The sequence below is a fragment of the Dasypus novemcinctus genome, chromosome 4 (assembly GCF_030445035.2).
Source record: "Dasypus novemcinctus isolate mDasNov1 chromosome 4, mDasNov1.1.hap2, whole genome shotgun sequence".
In the NCBI taxonomy this organism is placed as follows: Eukaryota; Metazoa; Chordata; class Mammalia; order Cingulata; family Dasypodidae; genus Dasypus; species Dasypus novemcinctus.
The window spans coordinates 3,884,739-3,900,832 of NC_080676.1; the positions used below are offsets into that span (position 1 = coordinate 3,884,739).

Consider the following 16,094-nt stretch of genomic DNA (forward strand, 5'->3'; position numbering starts at 1 on the left):
AAATTGGAAGTCAGAGACGTTTGAGCAGAGGGACACTATCACCCATGTGTATTTTAGAACTCACACCCTGGCAGAAGACAGCAGATTGGACAGATGCAAAAACAACGTTGGAGAATGAATTTGCAGGCTTTTGCATGAAGGCAGGAGAATCGACAGGGCCCCAAATTCTGAGGAATGGCAGTGGGGATAAAGAGGGAGGGAGCAATCTGAGGAATTGATGAACAGTGGTGATGGAAAGTCTGCGGGGCCAGACAGGGCTGTGACCCCCAGGACCCGGCTGGTGACGGCACAGGGGCAAGGAAGACAAGGGCTAGAACTGCCTTCCCTGGGATTGTCGAGGAGGAGGCCAAGGGAGAGCAGCCTGGCCGAGGCGTTGGGAAGGCATCAGCCTGCAGGTGGCTGAGCAGGGAGGATGTCAAAACAGCAAGCGTGAACTCCTCTTTGGGAAAGCGTCGCTGGAGAGTAAAGCTGAGAAGGTGCCCAGGGAAGAGAGATGCCAGGTGAAGGTGTTTGGGTTTTAAAATAAGAAAGCCTTACACGTGGTTAAGCTGAGACGCTGGAGGCGGGAGAGAAGCCAGCACTGAAGGAGGGACGTCTCCCCAGGCTGGAGGGATGGGCAGGCCCTCTCCTGGCCCATACTTGGCTCTGCCCTCCTGAGTGGTAGGCTCAGGATGCCCTGAGGATGGAAAAGATAAAGTTTTAAAAGCTTGGCCCCACGCTTAGCATACAGCAGCCATTCAATACATGTGTTTGTTATGAAGAGGAAAAACAGTGGCCTGTGGGTGATGCTGGCTCCTGCAGAAACGAGACAAGTGGTGTGGACCGCTGGGCGCTTGGGGCCTGAGTCTCATCATTCTGAAGCAGAGGGACATGTGCAGGACAGACATTGAACAATACGGACGTGAATGAATTGTGAGTCCGAGGCGAGGCCGACCCAGCCCAGGGAGAGCCCGCCTGAGACGGGCTGCCACCGCCCCCAGGACTAGCTATGAACCGACTTGAGGAGAGATGGATGTGTATCTCCGGCAGATGGGTGGGGAATTCTTGAACGCTGTTTGCAAGCCCTCGGTGAAAACGTTTCGTGAATTCTGCCGTGTCACCAGCGTACATGAAAGTTGGGCTCTAGCCCAGGCTTTATATAGAGTACAGCACTGGTTTTCTTTCACGTTTTAATAGACTCCGATTTCATATTTGCTTTCTGCGCAAGCTGCTTGCTGGTGACTGATTCAACACACAGCCCGTCCCCGGCGCCCCCTGACCTTGTTGTTATTCCCTCGTTTTGTGTGTTGGCATTTGATTCCTGTCTCCAGCATGAACCACTCCACACGTGTCCTCCTTCAGCTGGCGATGGTCACGTGCGTGAATTCTGAATGTGTTACTACGCGGAGCGGCTGCTCCGGCTCGCCCGCCGTTTACAAGCGGCGGGGAGGGCTCTGGAAAGGAGACATCTCCAGCAGCTAAACCTCGAGCATCTGCGAGGCTCGGTCTTGGGAACTAGAGGCTGTGGCCTGGGCTTGGGGAGGAGGCTCTCCATCTTAATCTCCAGGTGCCCAGCAACGTTCTACGCTCCCACGAAGGGCCAGGCTTTCCAGAGTTTTGCAACGAGGCGCTTCAGCCTTTGCCAGATGGTGAAGAGCAGCCATAGTCTGTGCCGTCCGGAGGGAAGAGGGCCCCTCACTGACCCCCCGTGAGCCTGGCGGCTGTGCAGGAGCCTGTCCAGAGCAGCCAGTCTGGCCCAGTCCTCGGTTCTCCTGGGGCGTTTAAAGTCCATGAATAGATTTGACCAGCGACTGGAGGAATGTGTCATTGTGAGTCAGGTTGGGGACAGCCTTCCCCTGAGCAGGATCCCCTAAGACAGCCTGTTCCACCAGCCGGAAGCCCTGGGCTACAGTTAAGAATGTGGGCTTGGGAACCGGGCAGGTGCGGCTTTCCATACTGCTTCAGATCTGATCGAGCCGTCCTCTTTCTAGGCTTCAGTTTCCTTTTCTGCAAAACTGAGTTAAGAATTGTATCTTCCCGATGGGTTTTGTGGGATGATTAGATGAGGCAGTGCATGCAAAGCTGCCAACGAATGGCCGGAACACTCTCTGATGCCTTTCTCAGGGCATGGGCATCAAAAATGGTGGAGGGCTCCCCTCCCGCACCCAGCTCCACCCCTCGTCTTCACGCCCCGAGCTTGTGCCGTGTGGGTTTCCACCTCTCCCTGTGCTCTGGCGGCCTGGCCTGCAGGGGAGTACCCGTGCCACCACGCACGCACCACACAGATCCCACACTGTGGGAGATTTGGGGCAGAATGGTAGGATATGCCTCTCAACTTTCGGGACTGTTGAGGATTTGCTCACATGCCTCAACCCCTGAGTTCTGTACTAACTCAGAAAGGACATGAGAACTCAGTAAAGGTCTGATACACATATATTTTTATTAATGCTAAAATTGGTTGGAGAATGTGGCTTAGTCCTAAGAACAAAAGGGTCTTCCCAATTAAAAAAAAATTTTTTTTGATATACTGGGGCCGGGGATTGAACCCAGAACCTAGTATGTGGAAAGCTGGCGCTCAACCACCGAGCCACATTGGCTATCCTGTGTTGGTTTTTCCATTTGTTCACTTGTTGTTCGTTTATAAAGATTTATTGTTTTTTTATTTTATTTTATTTTTTTATTTCTCCCCCCCCCCCCCACCCCCCAGTTGTCTGTTCTCTGTGTCCATTCACTATGTGTTCTTCTGTGTCTGCTTGGCATTTTTGTCAGCAGCACCAGGAATCATGTTTCTCTTTTTGTTGTGTCATCTTGCTGCATCAGCTCTTTGTGTGTGCAGCACCACTCCCGGGCAGGCTGCGCTTTTTTCGCGCAGGGCGGCTCTCCTTGCAGGGTGCACTTCTTCCACATGGGTCTCTCCTATGCAGGGGACACCCCTGCGTGGCACAGCATTCCTTGCATGCATCAGCACTGCGCATGGGCCAGCTTACCACACAGGTCAGGAGGCTCTGGATTTGAACCCTGGACATCCCATAGGTAGCTGGATGCTCTATCCAGTTGAGCCAAATCCTCTTCCTGTTTGTTTTTGTTTTTAGGAGGCATCGGGGACTGAACCTGGGTCCTCCCATGTGGGAAGCAGGGGCTCAACCGCTTAAGCCACATCCACTCCCCCCAATTTTTTTTTCCTCCTCTGATATTCTTCTTGCTCTGAGACAGAGGAACAAGACAGCTGCCAGCCTCCAAAATCAGGAGGCAGGAACTGCTTGGCGAGTGTGACACAGGCAGGACCAGATGTGGAGGAAAGATCGTGCACTGCGCATGGACAGCCTGTCCTCAGGGCCTCCTCCCAGTCCTGGCAGTCAGATTCATCTCCTCTCCTAGGGAAGAGAGGGAGAGAGGCCAGAGAGGGGAAGGGTGTAAGCTTACACCCAACATCTCTCCCAAGGAGCCATAAATGTCCAGTTGGTGAGCTGAGGTAGGTGACAGATGAGCTTCTCCATGCCCGCCATCCAGCCAAGCAGCCCACTGTGCTGCGTAGGTGGGGGGACATCACCTCCCAAGGGGTTCTTGTCCTGGCTGGAAACACAGAACCACAGAACCTAGACTGACGGAGCAGGGGACCCTGAAGGTCACAGAGGCCTGTCCACTCCTAGATATCCAGGCACAAACTTACTACCTTTCATTTAACAGCTGCTTATGCCAGGAATTGTGTTTGCTTTACATACACTGATGTATTTAGCCCTATTAAAACCCCATGACTCACTCACTGATATTATCCCTGTTTTACAGATAAAATGACAGAGGCGCAGGGAGGTTAGACACCTTGCCCTAGGTCAGGTAACTCGGGCATGGGAGAGCCCAGACTGAAGTCCAGGCTCCCAGGCTCATGCTCTCAGCCACCACACCAGGCTGTAACCTGCCCAAGGCCAAACAGCTAGGAAGCTGCAAAGTCAGCACTTGAACCCAGGTCCCTGAACCCTTCTTGCCCTTTGCACACAATTAAAAGAAGGAAAGCCTCAGTGGTGACACTTGAAAGGACAGTTTAGAACGGCGTGTCATCTCTGGCCGCCATTTTTTTTTTCTTGGGATGAATGGCAACGTGGAGACCTGGTGTTGGAGGAGGCATGGCGGTGGGGGTACGTGAGGAGGGTGGGCATGTACCCAAAGCAGATGGAGAGAGACCAAACGAGGGAGCTTCCACCCAGCCTCACGGGGTCCTTCATCTCCCCACAGGCGTCCCCTCGGGTCCCCGCAACGTCATCTCTGTCGTCAACGAGACATCCATCGTCCTGGAGTGGCACCCGCCGCGGGAGACGGGTGGCCGGGATGACGTGACCTACAACATCATCTGCAAGAAGTGCCGAGCGGACCGCCGGAGCTGCTCCCGCTGTGACGACAACGTGGAGTTTGTGCCCAGGCAGCTGGGCCTCACGGAGTGCCGCGTCTCTATCAGCAGCCTGTGGGCACACACTCCCTACACTTTCGACATCCAGGCCGTCAACGGCGTCTCCAGCAAGAGTCCCTTCCCCCCACAGCATGTCTCTGTCAACATCACCACAAACCAAGCTGGTGAGTCTGGAGGCTTCTGAGCTCCTTCTGTCTGTCTGTCTGGGCAGCTATTTGTCTACCTCTGTGCAGGAACAAACCTGCAGCTGCACCCACTCCACGTCCAGATGGGGCTCAACAAATACTGTTGCAAGGAGGGAGGGAGGGAAGGATGGATGGATGGATGGATGGATGGATGGATGGATGGATGGGGGTAGGTGGGTGGATGGATGGATGGGTAGGTGGGTAAGTGGATGGACAGATAAATGGATGCATGAGTAAGTGGGAGGCTGAAAGCACTGTAAGACCTTGCGAATGGGAACACAAATGCTGCTTTAATAGAAATACCCAAAGAAAGAAAATAGTTAGAAATCATATAGTAAAGTCAATATTGCCGCCATAGATTGTTTTGCAATTCAAGAATACCATCTCCTTTATAGCTTGCTCACTGTTATAGAGACCTCAGATGGGTGGCAATGAATCTCTCTTGATAGCCAGTACATCCCTGTGGCACGCACAGCTCAGAACACATTTTCTGCTCTTTACTTTCTGTGTCCCTTACTTGTCTGACCTTTCCTTTCTTCCTTTTCACACCTCTTGCAACCATGCATTTATTTTTACATCCATTTAACCAGCTCATGCAGGCACTCACTCTCTCAATTCGCTAGTTTATACATTCATCATTAAGAAACAATTGTTTAACATCTACGTGTGCAAGGCTGTGGACTGGACACTGTGAGGGACGCAGTGACACTAGGACATCATGTTATTTCATGGAACTCATTAACTGAAGAATTTACAAGACAGAGATACAAGGTACAAACCACGAGGTGGTGTGTTCTAAGTGTTGTATACTGTGCGGCGAATACCGCAGGAGTTGGAGAAGTGAGCACTCCCTACCCCGGGGCATGCCAGGCTAGAGGAGGTGGGAACATCCCACCTCCTCTAGGCAGTGTGCATCAGGGGCAATGGACCATGATCTTAATAGGAATTATGGTTTTTTTTAAATCAACAGATTCTAAAAGGATAGCTTCTTAGTGGAATAGCAGGAGCCGGGTGTCTCTTTGCTCCCGCTCTCTCCTACTCTCTCTCCTCCTTCTCGACCTCCTCTTTCCTGCTCTCTCTCCTTTTCTGTTCCTCAACACACACACACACACACCCCACCCCCCATGCTCAGGCTCTTTCTGTCTCTTTTAATATCAGGCATCTTCACTGGCAGATGATTCTTGGGTTTAAGCTGTCAGAACTGAGAGGAAAAAAAGGTGTTGTCGGGGAGCATGGCTGTCCAGATGGCTGCGCCGCGGCTGCGAGCGCGTATGTGTGCGTGTGTGCGTGTTTGTATGTATGTGGATGGTCACGTGTTTACATGCATACGTGTGCGGTGAGAAAATAAGAGTGGAAGTGTAGAAGCCGCCAGCTGGTGACCACACAGCACTGGCGCCATGGTGACAAAGGTCATGACAGTCTGTCCTGCCCAAAGAAAAAGGAAGGGCAATTTCTGCATGATGTTGAGCGTGTAACATTGGGCAGGCTTTGTTAGCATTATTTCCCTGGGAGAGTTCACGGCGGAAAACTGGCTGAAATATTTAAGTGTCCCAGCTTCTGGGAATAACGATTGTGCCAGGCTGTCATGAAACGCTGGGCTTGGCTGTCTTTTCTCTCTCTCTCTAAGCATGTGCGAACAAACCTGCCACTTATATCAGCTTTCTTTTCTTTCTGCCCCTCCCTCCCCTCACCCTGTGAGTCCCAAACCTGCCCATCTGTTCGTCTTGCCGTCTGCACCTGCCCGGTGCCGCAGCGGCGCGGAGGGACCGGGGCTCCCAAAAGAGACCGTGCATTGCCAACGTTCAAAATATTTATTTTCGACTTCACCTCTTTGCTCCCCCATCAACACGTTTCTCATGCCTTTTGTTTTCCCTCTCTGACAGGCCCTTTATTCTTAATCTTCCCTGATTTTGCAATCCCAGGCTGCGTTGCCACTTCCCAGTCAATGATTTCTCTTTGGGAACTCTGGAATTTTGGTGTCGGAAAGTTTAAAGCCAGTGAGAGAAGGCTGCCACTGCTTCTTGGTGGCACGTGGTTATTACACAACAGCTAGCAAGTTACTCGGCAGTTCCTGCCTGTGGGCTGCGGAGCAGTGGGGAATGTGGTGCTGTCGCCCTGGGCTGGCGACTTGACGTGTGGCTGCAAATTACTTTCAACCAACAGATACTATAGTTTTGAAAAAGGTGGGAACCATTGAAGTAAACATCTGAGCTGGTGCTTCTACAAGCACAGTTTAGAAACATGAACATGGGCTAGACTTTTTTTTTTAATCCCTCCCCCCTTGTTGTTTATACTCACTGTCTGCTGCTCTGTGTCCATTCTCTGTGTGTTCTCTGTGTCTGTTTGTCTTCTCTTTAGGGGGCACCAGGAACCAAACCTGGTACCTCCCTTGTGGGAGAAAGGTGCGTAATTGCTTGAGCCACTTCCACTCCCTGCTTTGTTGAGTCTCTCACTGTGTTTCCTTTTTGTGTCTCCTCGTTGCATCATCTTGTTACGTCAGCTTCCCACACCAGCCCATTGTGCCAGCTCGCTGACGTGCTTGTCTTCTCCAGGAGGCACCAAGAACCAAACCTGGGACCTCCATGTGGTAGGTGGGAGCTCAATCATTTGAGCCACATCCGCTTCCCTGAGCTAGACTTCTGACAAGAGATGGAAGAGAGAGTCAACCTTAGGCGTCATAACCACCCTAATGACTTGGACCCATTAAGAGACGAGGTAGATGGACGCATGTATCAGCGATAGTCTGACGTGTCTCACCCCTTTCCAGAATGCCCGGAGCTCTCCCACTCTCATCTAGGTGTAGGTCAGCCTCCTTCCCCAACAAAATGTGCTGACCTCATGGGGTGGGGTGACTCCCATCAGTGCCATACCCACCACTGTCCTCTTTGGGACATGACTAGGTAGATGGCAGATAAAGAACTTGACCAAGAGTTGGTCCTGCAATCGATCATGAACTCAACCATGCCTACTCTGTGCCTGGAACTGCCCATCCTCTGTGAAATGGCTGGGACCATTGGATGGGTCCTGATTGAGGAATAGCAGAGTGATGATTACTATAGTAACACCTCACATTTGAGTTTCTTTAGAGTTCACAAAGAATTTTGGAGTCTGTTGACTCATTTGATCCTCAGAATCACTCTTGGCATGTGGTTCACATTTTTCAGATAAGGACATAAAGGTTCACAAGAGCTTGGAGAATCTGTAGTTTGAGGAGGATCATCAGAACCTCATCTCTCTGTCTTTGCCTTCCCATGGTTTGCTCTAAAAAATTGATGGTCCTCTGGGCTCCCCGTTTCATAACTTCTGAGTGTGGGGGAGTATTCAGACAGAGCCAGCCAGCACCTTCCTGCTGAGAGGATGTCAGTCTGCAGGCCCTTGGCACCCCTTTGCAATGTTCTCAGTAGCACTAAGCCATGCCCTTGCCTCTGGGTAGAGATGGGAGAAGGGGCTGTGTGTGGAGGGGTGGAAGGGTCTAAGCTGTTCCCTGCCAGTAGTGGTAAGGGTCTCGTGATAGAACTGGTTGGACAACTTGGCCCCTAGTTCTCTTGGGCTTGATCTGCAGCCTGATGCATCACAGGTATCATACTCTTCCTGGGAGATAGCCCAATGTTCCAGGATTGCTCCTCCTTTGCCTAGGAGCTATGGACTGCATCTGTGGCTGGGTGTGCAGTTCTCACTGGGTGGCAGGCACAGGGGTGCCGTGTTCTTCTTTCTCTGGGCTGCCCAGACAAGCCACATTGCCTTGCCTAATAGATGCAGACAGCTCAACTTAGCTGATGTAGATACCTGATCGAAGGGTTATGGTTGGTGTCAGTCCATTAGACAAAGTCACCAACAGATTTTTCTTGACTCCCAAGATTGTGATCTAAGAAGAGACCATAGGAGATTGTGCAATCATCTTTTGTGTCATTGGGGAGGTAGAAGATATATTGGGGATGAGAAGATACTCAGAGGCAAGTGTAACTAGGAGACCACCAAAGGATCTTTGAGTCCTGAGATTCAGAGCGCTTCTATCTTCTTCCATCATGAAGCCAGTCATGTGTGTAGTCATGACTACTCAGGGATCTTGTATCATTTAGAGAGTCTCAAGATTGGATCTTCACCCAATCTGTAGGCAGCAGTGGGGGACTATATTTTTGAGCACCTCCTATGTGCCAAGCATCTGCCAAGTACTTTATAGAGATGAGGTGGGTCAGGTGAGGAAATCAGGGTGAGAGTGCATTTTTGCAATTTGCTCAGCATCGCACAGGCAATAAATGACAAACCTAGGTTTCAAATTCAGGTTTTGGCCATTTTATCCTCAGACTCATCAGAAATCGCATTATAGTGGGCCATGAAAGGTGTAAGTGCCCTCTGTGCTACTGCCACAGAGCAGGGCCACTTTAGCTGTCAAAAAGAAATGTCCATCATCTTTGGTCAGGATTGGTCATGAATTATGCAAGCTCAGATTTCTGTGAGGTCTTCAGGGAGGCATCCTTGCACTGAATACAGATGCCTTGAGTTTAAAACAGGCTGCGTCAGGTGGAATGCTCTATATTCCAGTGGCCAAGTGATCAGCAGAGAGGTTTTTATCGCCACTAACTCCCACACCTCTGGCACCTGGCCCCAGCTTCAGAGGGATGGCCAGATCATCTGGCTGTTAAGGAGAACTGAGTGAATGGCAAACTTTACTTCTCTCTCCTGCCAACTAGACACAGAGTGTCAGAGCTGGAAGAGGACCTCAGAGGAAATCTTAGGGGAAAAAATAAGGCCAATCAGAACAGACTATAGAACCAACATGTAACAAGATAAAATAATGCCAGTGAATTTGGGACCATCTAAGTCAGAGAGAACAAACTCAAGGGCCCATAGGGCCGGGCAGGAGAGGAGCAAAGCAGGGCCAGGCAGGAGAGGACCAAAGCAAGGAACCAAAGAGCACGTGGGACAGCCACTGCTCAGTCCAGCAAGTGTTGCCATTGCCCAGTGCTGCCAGATCTTATAAGCTGAAAATCCAGGTTTAAAATGTTGACGAGCACTTGAGAGCTAAGCAAATCCAATTCTGGATTTAGCCTACTGACTGTGGTTTGCAATCTCTGATTCAGAGTGCTAATCTGATTCACCCATGAATGTGCTGTGTCATTCTAATGTTGTCCCACCACGGGGCAGTCACCTTCCTGGCCTCGATGAGGTCTCGAGGGCTCAGGGTAGCTGAGGTTCAGTGGGAGAGTCCTGGGGTTGATTCACAACTGAGGATTTAAGTCTCCTCTCTGCTCCTCACTAGCTACATGTCTTCCTGCAAGTTCATTTAACTGCTGAACACCCTTGTTTCTTCACCTGTAAAATGGGAGTAACAATACCTCTTTCCTCCAACCGTGAATGGAAAATCACCCTGTAAACCAGGCTATGGAGTGAGAAAATGGCGTCATTTCTGAGAAATGTGCAGAGGCCGGAAAGGAATTTGCTGGACTTTTTCTTCCTAGGCTCTTTCCTTCCAAGGCCTCTCCCTGACTCTGTTTGAGACTGAGGTCATCCGTATCTGATAGGGAACAGATACTGGTTTGTCCATTCTGCCCTGGGAGGACAATGAAACCTGTGTCCAGGAAGAGGATGATGAAAGCTGTGTCCCAGTGAAGGAGGGTAGGGCTGCAGACCAGAGCCTGCTACCTGCCATGGGGTGGTGCTGCCACTCCAAGGAGCACCTCCGTCTTTCTTTCCTCATCGTACTCTCCCCTTTCTTTCATGATCGCATCAGAACCATTTATATCTGACTTCTATATTACACACGCTTCATGTATGACTTGCTCTGTCCATTGCATGTGAAATACTAGTATATTCACCAGGCTCGCCATGCAGGCACAATCCATTATTTAATTCCATTTAAAAAATATTGCACCACTTCCTTTAACAGTCACAAACCCCTATAGTCTATCCATTTTTAAAGCGTTTTTGAAGTCCACAGATCATTAAAGTCACTCAGATACACTAGTTTTCCTATAGAAGAATTACCTAGGCTACCAGTTTCTCCAAATACATCACCTAATTTGCATTATTCCTTGGTTAAATATAGTATTTGCATGCATAAAGAATAATCTTTGAGCATGAAAAGAAATTTTATGATATTGCAATATATTGAGCTCTTTGGAGGAAAGATATTATGTAAATCTCAAAATTAAATATTAAAACAATATTACATTGCTACCTATAAAAATGTGGAGTGTTAAGATCCATATGCTGAAACCAACTGATTTTTAAGGGCTGGTCTCACTGGAAATTAGCGGGTGAAATTTGCTCCAAAGCAGAGAAAAGATTGAGTCAGAACTTTAAAAAAAACCTGGACTGATTTTACAGAAACCGCACTGAAATTAAAAGTAGGAAAGTTGAAAACTCTAAGTAAATTAAATTTCCACTGTTCTTAATTCCTTTTCCTGGTCTGTCTCATTTCCTTCTTCTCACTGCTAATTCTAGAAAGTTTGTGTGTATTGTGCCTTGAGCCCTGGCGTTGAGAAGGAACTTCCCAGCGGCCTGTGAGAGGCCCTGGCGGTTCATAACCAGCCGTGTGTTCCCTGGTGAGCTGAGCAGGTGATGCAGCCGGAAGTCGAGTGTGGGTTCAGCTCACAGCAGCAGCCTTGAGGCTTTCCAGTGGTTCATGCACCCTGTGAGGAAACAAGACTTTCATGAAGGAGGGCCCAGATGCTGGCAATGGAGAGCCTTTATAAGTTTTTGCCAGATGCCTTCAGCCCATGCGTGTGAGCCTGAGTATGTAAGTGGCTGGCACGTGGTACATCCTGGTAGCCCAAAGGTAGCATCTTCCGTCCATCCCAGGTCAACCAGGTCACCAGGTGCCTTCCTCCTCTGAGTCTCCAAGAAGGAAAAGTTAAGCTACTACTTAGCATGGTCCAGGAAGCCCTGACCCGCCCAGGGAAACACAGAGGCTCACCCACCCTCAAGGGTGTTTGCTTGTCCAAGCGCTTTCTTTTTTTGATAAGCAGATTCTTTTTTTTAAACAACAAATCAATGTTATTGATACATATTAATCATAAATCCATCCAAAGTGTACACTGGTATTTGGTATAATCACCTATTTGTGCATTCATCGCTTCAGTCATTCTTACAGCATTTTCATTACTCTAATAATGATAATAATAATAAACAAGAAACAAATTCATTGCCTCTCAATCTCTATGCTTCCCTTGCTGTACATAGCTGCTATTCTTTTTTCTTCTCTCTAGTATATTTTTATTTATATTTTATAAAAACAGTCTTATGTATTCAATATCACCCATATTCATGTTTTACATGAGGTTTTACTATCTTATCCAGTCCTGTGTTACATTTTTAGCTTTCCTTCTAGTAATATACATGTCCTAGACTTACCCTTTCAACCACTATCAAACCCATATAATAGCACTGCTAGTTACACCATGATATGCTTTCACCATTTCTATTCATTTCCAAAGATTTACAAACAACCTTTTTACCAATTCTGCACAGATTAAGCCACAGCTTTCCATTCTCTACCCCCCTTCCATTTTCTGGTGACCTAAATTCTAATTATTAACTCCATGAATTTACACAATATATTTAGTTCGTAGTAGCACAATCATACAGTATTTGTCCTTTTGTTTCTGCCTTGCTTCACTCAACATAATGTCCTTCAGTTTCATCGATGTTGTCATATGCTTCATGACTTCATTTCTTTTTACTGCTGTATAATACTCCATCATATGTATACACCACAATTTGTTTATCCACTCATCAGCTGATGGACACTTGGGCTTTTTCCATCTTTTGGCAATCATAACGCTACTCTGAACATTAGTGAGCAGATGTCTGTTCGTGTCACTGCTCTCAGATCTTCTGGGTGTACACCTAGCAATGGTATTGCTGGGTCCATGGCAAGTCTCTATTCAACTTCTTTAGGAACTGCCAAATACTCCTCCACAGTGGCTGTACCATTCTACATTCCCACCAACAGTGAATAACCATTCCTATCTTTCTACATCCTGTCATATTTACAGTTTTTCAACTTTTTAATAGCAGCCAGTCTAATAGGTGTGAAATGATATCTCATTGTAGTTTTGATTTGCACTTCCGTAACAATAGTGATGTTGAACATTTTTTCTGGTGTTTATTCACCATTTGTATTTCTTCTTTGTCCAAGCACTTTAAGTTTGGAGATACATTCATTCATTAAACACAGTCATTGTGACAACTTATCATGAGCTGAATGCTGAATCATTCATTCCTGCTTCTTAGGGGCTCCCATGTCATGTGTTTGTTTCTTTCTCTCTTTCTCTCTCTCTTTCTGTCTTTCTGTCTTTCTTTCTTTTCCTTTTCTTAGTTGTTGTCCTAGACTTTGTCCAGTATACATTGACAACTAATCTGAGTCCACTTCAAATGACACTAAACCACTTCACAGGTAGTGCAGGTAACTTAGAGTATTGCCAATCCTGCTATCCTGTAACTTACAACATTGCACCATTCATTTCACTTACCCATAAGCCATAATCAGCCAAGCCATTGTTGCGAGGCTTATTTTGAACAAAATGTTAACTGTTAGATCAATTATGAATAAGAAAAATAGATTTTCTTTTATCTTCATTTATTCCTTCTCAAACACTCTTCCTTTTTTGTGTAAGCCATGATCCCCTGCATTCTTCCATCTCTCCGCTTCTGGGGGTGGTGATTTGCCCTGTGACCTCAATCCCCCAGTGGATCTAAGAAGAGTTGTTGAATTTTCAGTTTCTTTGGCTTCTTTCTTTTTGGGAAGACAAGAGTGACAACTTCCAAGTTCTTTACACATCCGACCAGAAACCCCATGGATTCCTTGGGGGCTCCCATTCTATGTGCCCATTGAAGTTCCAGACATAAGGAACACAGTGGCAAACAAAATGGACAACAAGCTGTACCCTTGCAGAGCTTGCATTTCAGTCCATGGCACTTATTTCCCAAGACTTGGATAGAGCGGCCAAAAAAGTCACCAAGTGGGCTGGTGGCAGAGCTGGGAAGAGACTCCCGACTGTGGAGGCCTCTCTGCTCTACTCTTGGTACCACTCCCTGGTGCCAGTTCACACTTTCCAAAAGTGAGGATGTGCCCAGGTGTGGTGGCTAGAGAGCACTTCAGTTTGTAGTTGTTGCTACTGTCCAGTGACAGTGTATTCATGTTGTTCTCTGACTGACCAATTAGAACTTCTCATGGACAGATGCCAGGCCAGGTCCTGGGCTAGTGGAACCTCTAACCGCTCGAGGCGCAGCTGAGAACGCCCCACCCTGCATTGCTGCTGGAATGACTGGAGTGCCCCAACAGGACCTGGGGGGCTATTTGGTCCCTTCACACTGCAAACACCTGGCTTGCTGGGTGAAAATGGGATGACTGGCAGTGAGATTACAGTAAATTCCTGACTTAGTTCATTCCGAATGAAATTGGTATAACCCTCATTCCACAGAGCATATCTAGTTGGATTGTGAGATAGCTGCTGTTTGCTTTGTGACCTTGGTGAAAGGAATGAAAGGGAGAAGGGGCCCTGGTCATCTGTCCACATTTCCAGGCAACCACATCCCATATCCATCTTCCTGGCCATTGGACCCAAGAGTCAGGCTGGGTGCCTGAAACATAGAAAGCGTTCAATAAGCATTCACTGAATGAATTAATAAGTTATTGCATAATTGCGTGAATGAGTGTTTCCGTCTTAAATTAATCTCAGACATCAGCAAAAGGGGCAGCCCGAGCACTCGCTGTGGTTTTTCCTTCGTCAGATGTCCTCGGGCATGGGGCTGTGATTAAGAGTTGAGACCCTACATGCTCCCAAAAGTTGGTGAGACTTGGGGCATCGGGATGCACTTTCCCCAAATACATGGCCCTGAGGGCATCACTCTGCTGTAAGCTGGGACGGGCGAGGACCCACCTGCCTGAGCAAGCCCAGCGGGGGCGGCTGTGATGGCACTCCACGCTGTTGTCTGTCCACCTGCGTGCCACCGCCACGCTATCATTTTCACAGCGCCATCCATGTGAAGCAGGCAGGAGCACCAGGAGTTTTTGAATGCAGCAATTAACAAAACAGTAATCAAGCTAAGTGTTTAATTTCAGAAAATTAACATCTTCTCTGAGCGGATGTGAAAGATAGGGGGAGAAAAAGGCACACTAAATGTGCTGGGTAAATAAAGGCAACACTGGACCACAAATATTTCCCAATGCAAGGGAGACTCTTTGCCGAGCCCCCCCCAGGGCTTGGAATGAATTTTCTTCTGAGATCCGGGTTTGGGGACAACATTGGCTATAGAATTGAGCCGTAGAAGAGCGAATGCTTTACCTTCCTAGAAGAGCTTTGGGGGAACAAGGGCTCAGCCATGCCCCCGTAAGCCTGTCTGTCCCATAGAAAATCTCAATGCAGTGTGTGCTGTCCTCCTCTGAATGTACTATTTGTAGGGTGACACGAGCCCTTGTATGTGTGCCTTTTTCCATGTGTGTAGGCCATGTTCTCCTAAGAGACCGAGGGCTCCCTCGGGGACAGGGCCACAGCTCACACGTCCTTGTAACCCTGCACCTAGACTCGGCTCTCGTTACTGGGTGCCTGGGAGGCCTTGCATAACGGCTCGGCCCATAAACCAATGGGCTGGTCGTTTAGCAGGAGCAGGCGGTGGGGGAGGCAAGCTCAGGAGGAGATAGATGGTTGTTCCAGGGAGGCTGGTGGAGCCAGGAAGCTGGGGAGGGCCGCCTCGTGTCTGCTTTGGTGCCCCTGATGGGAGCACGTGCCCGCGACCGAGGGCTGAGAGCGCGATGAAGGCCGCTTGGCGTGAGCGACGCTATGACGTCCGAGGCCCATACGCAGCCTCAAGGTGACCCGACGGGCTCCCAGGGAGGGCTCAGGCCATCGGGTTTAAGGAGCGACTTCCCCTCAGGGTCTCGCAGGCAGTGATATCGAGAACTAAGGAACAAGCAGGAAAACGAGCAGGTGGCTTGCGAGTCCCTAGGAGACGGCGCGGGGTCACTGCAAACCGTTCCGGGGCAGCGTGAAGGGACACAGGTTTGGTTCTGCACGGGTGTGCCTTGCAGAGCTTTTGGGTCTCCCAGCGGTGGTGTTATGTAGGCAGTTGGGTCCCCAGGCTCCTCTCTTCTCTGCGAGGTGAGGTTGGGTGCTGAGAGTGAAGAGGGGAGCCCGGGGCTTGAAGTTCTGGCGAAATGGTAAGGGCTCGGCCGTGCCACTGCCGAGAACGCGCGATCGAAATGGCCAGCAAGAGCCAGGCTTTCCAGAAAGCACTGAGGGCTCGTTCAGGTCGGTGATGACATACTCCCAAAGCTGGCCTCCTGCCCTGCTGAGCGCATCCTCCACAGAGTGAGGCCGCTGGAGAGTAGACCCTACAGGAAGCGAATGGTGCCTCTATCCTGGGTTGAACTCTGCCAGTTGTCAGCCCTGGAAAGATGGAGGCAAACTCATGCCTGGCGGTGTGGAGGGTGCCGTCAGCTCCACCCGCGCTGATGGGACCTAAGCCAGCTGATGAGGGACCTGAATAAAGAGGATGGCTGATGCGCTGGGCGGGAGAGGGCCAGC

General features: G+C 49.1%; 1 protein-coding gene across 1 annotated transcript in view; it reads left to right on the forward strand.

Annotated features, from left to right (window-relative positions):
* The window catches only part of EPHB1 (EPH receptor B1), a 458,872-nt gene that overhangs the window by 324,348 nt on the left and 118,430 nt on the right, over positions 1–16,094 (forward strand). The window contains exon 5 of the mRNA XM_058294989.2: positions 4,210–4,545. Within this exon, the coding sequence (XP_058150972.1) occupies positions 4,210–4,545 (336 nt within the window). The remainder of the gene's footprint in view (positions 1–4,209; positions 4,546–16,094) is intronic.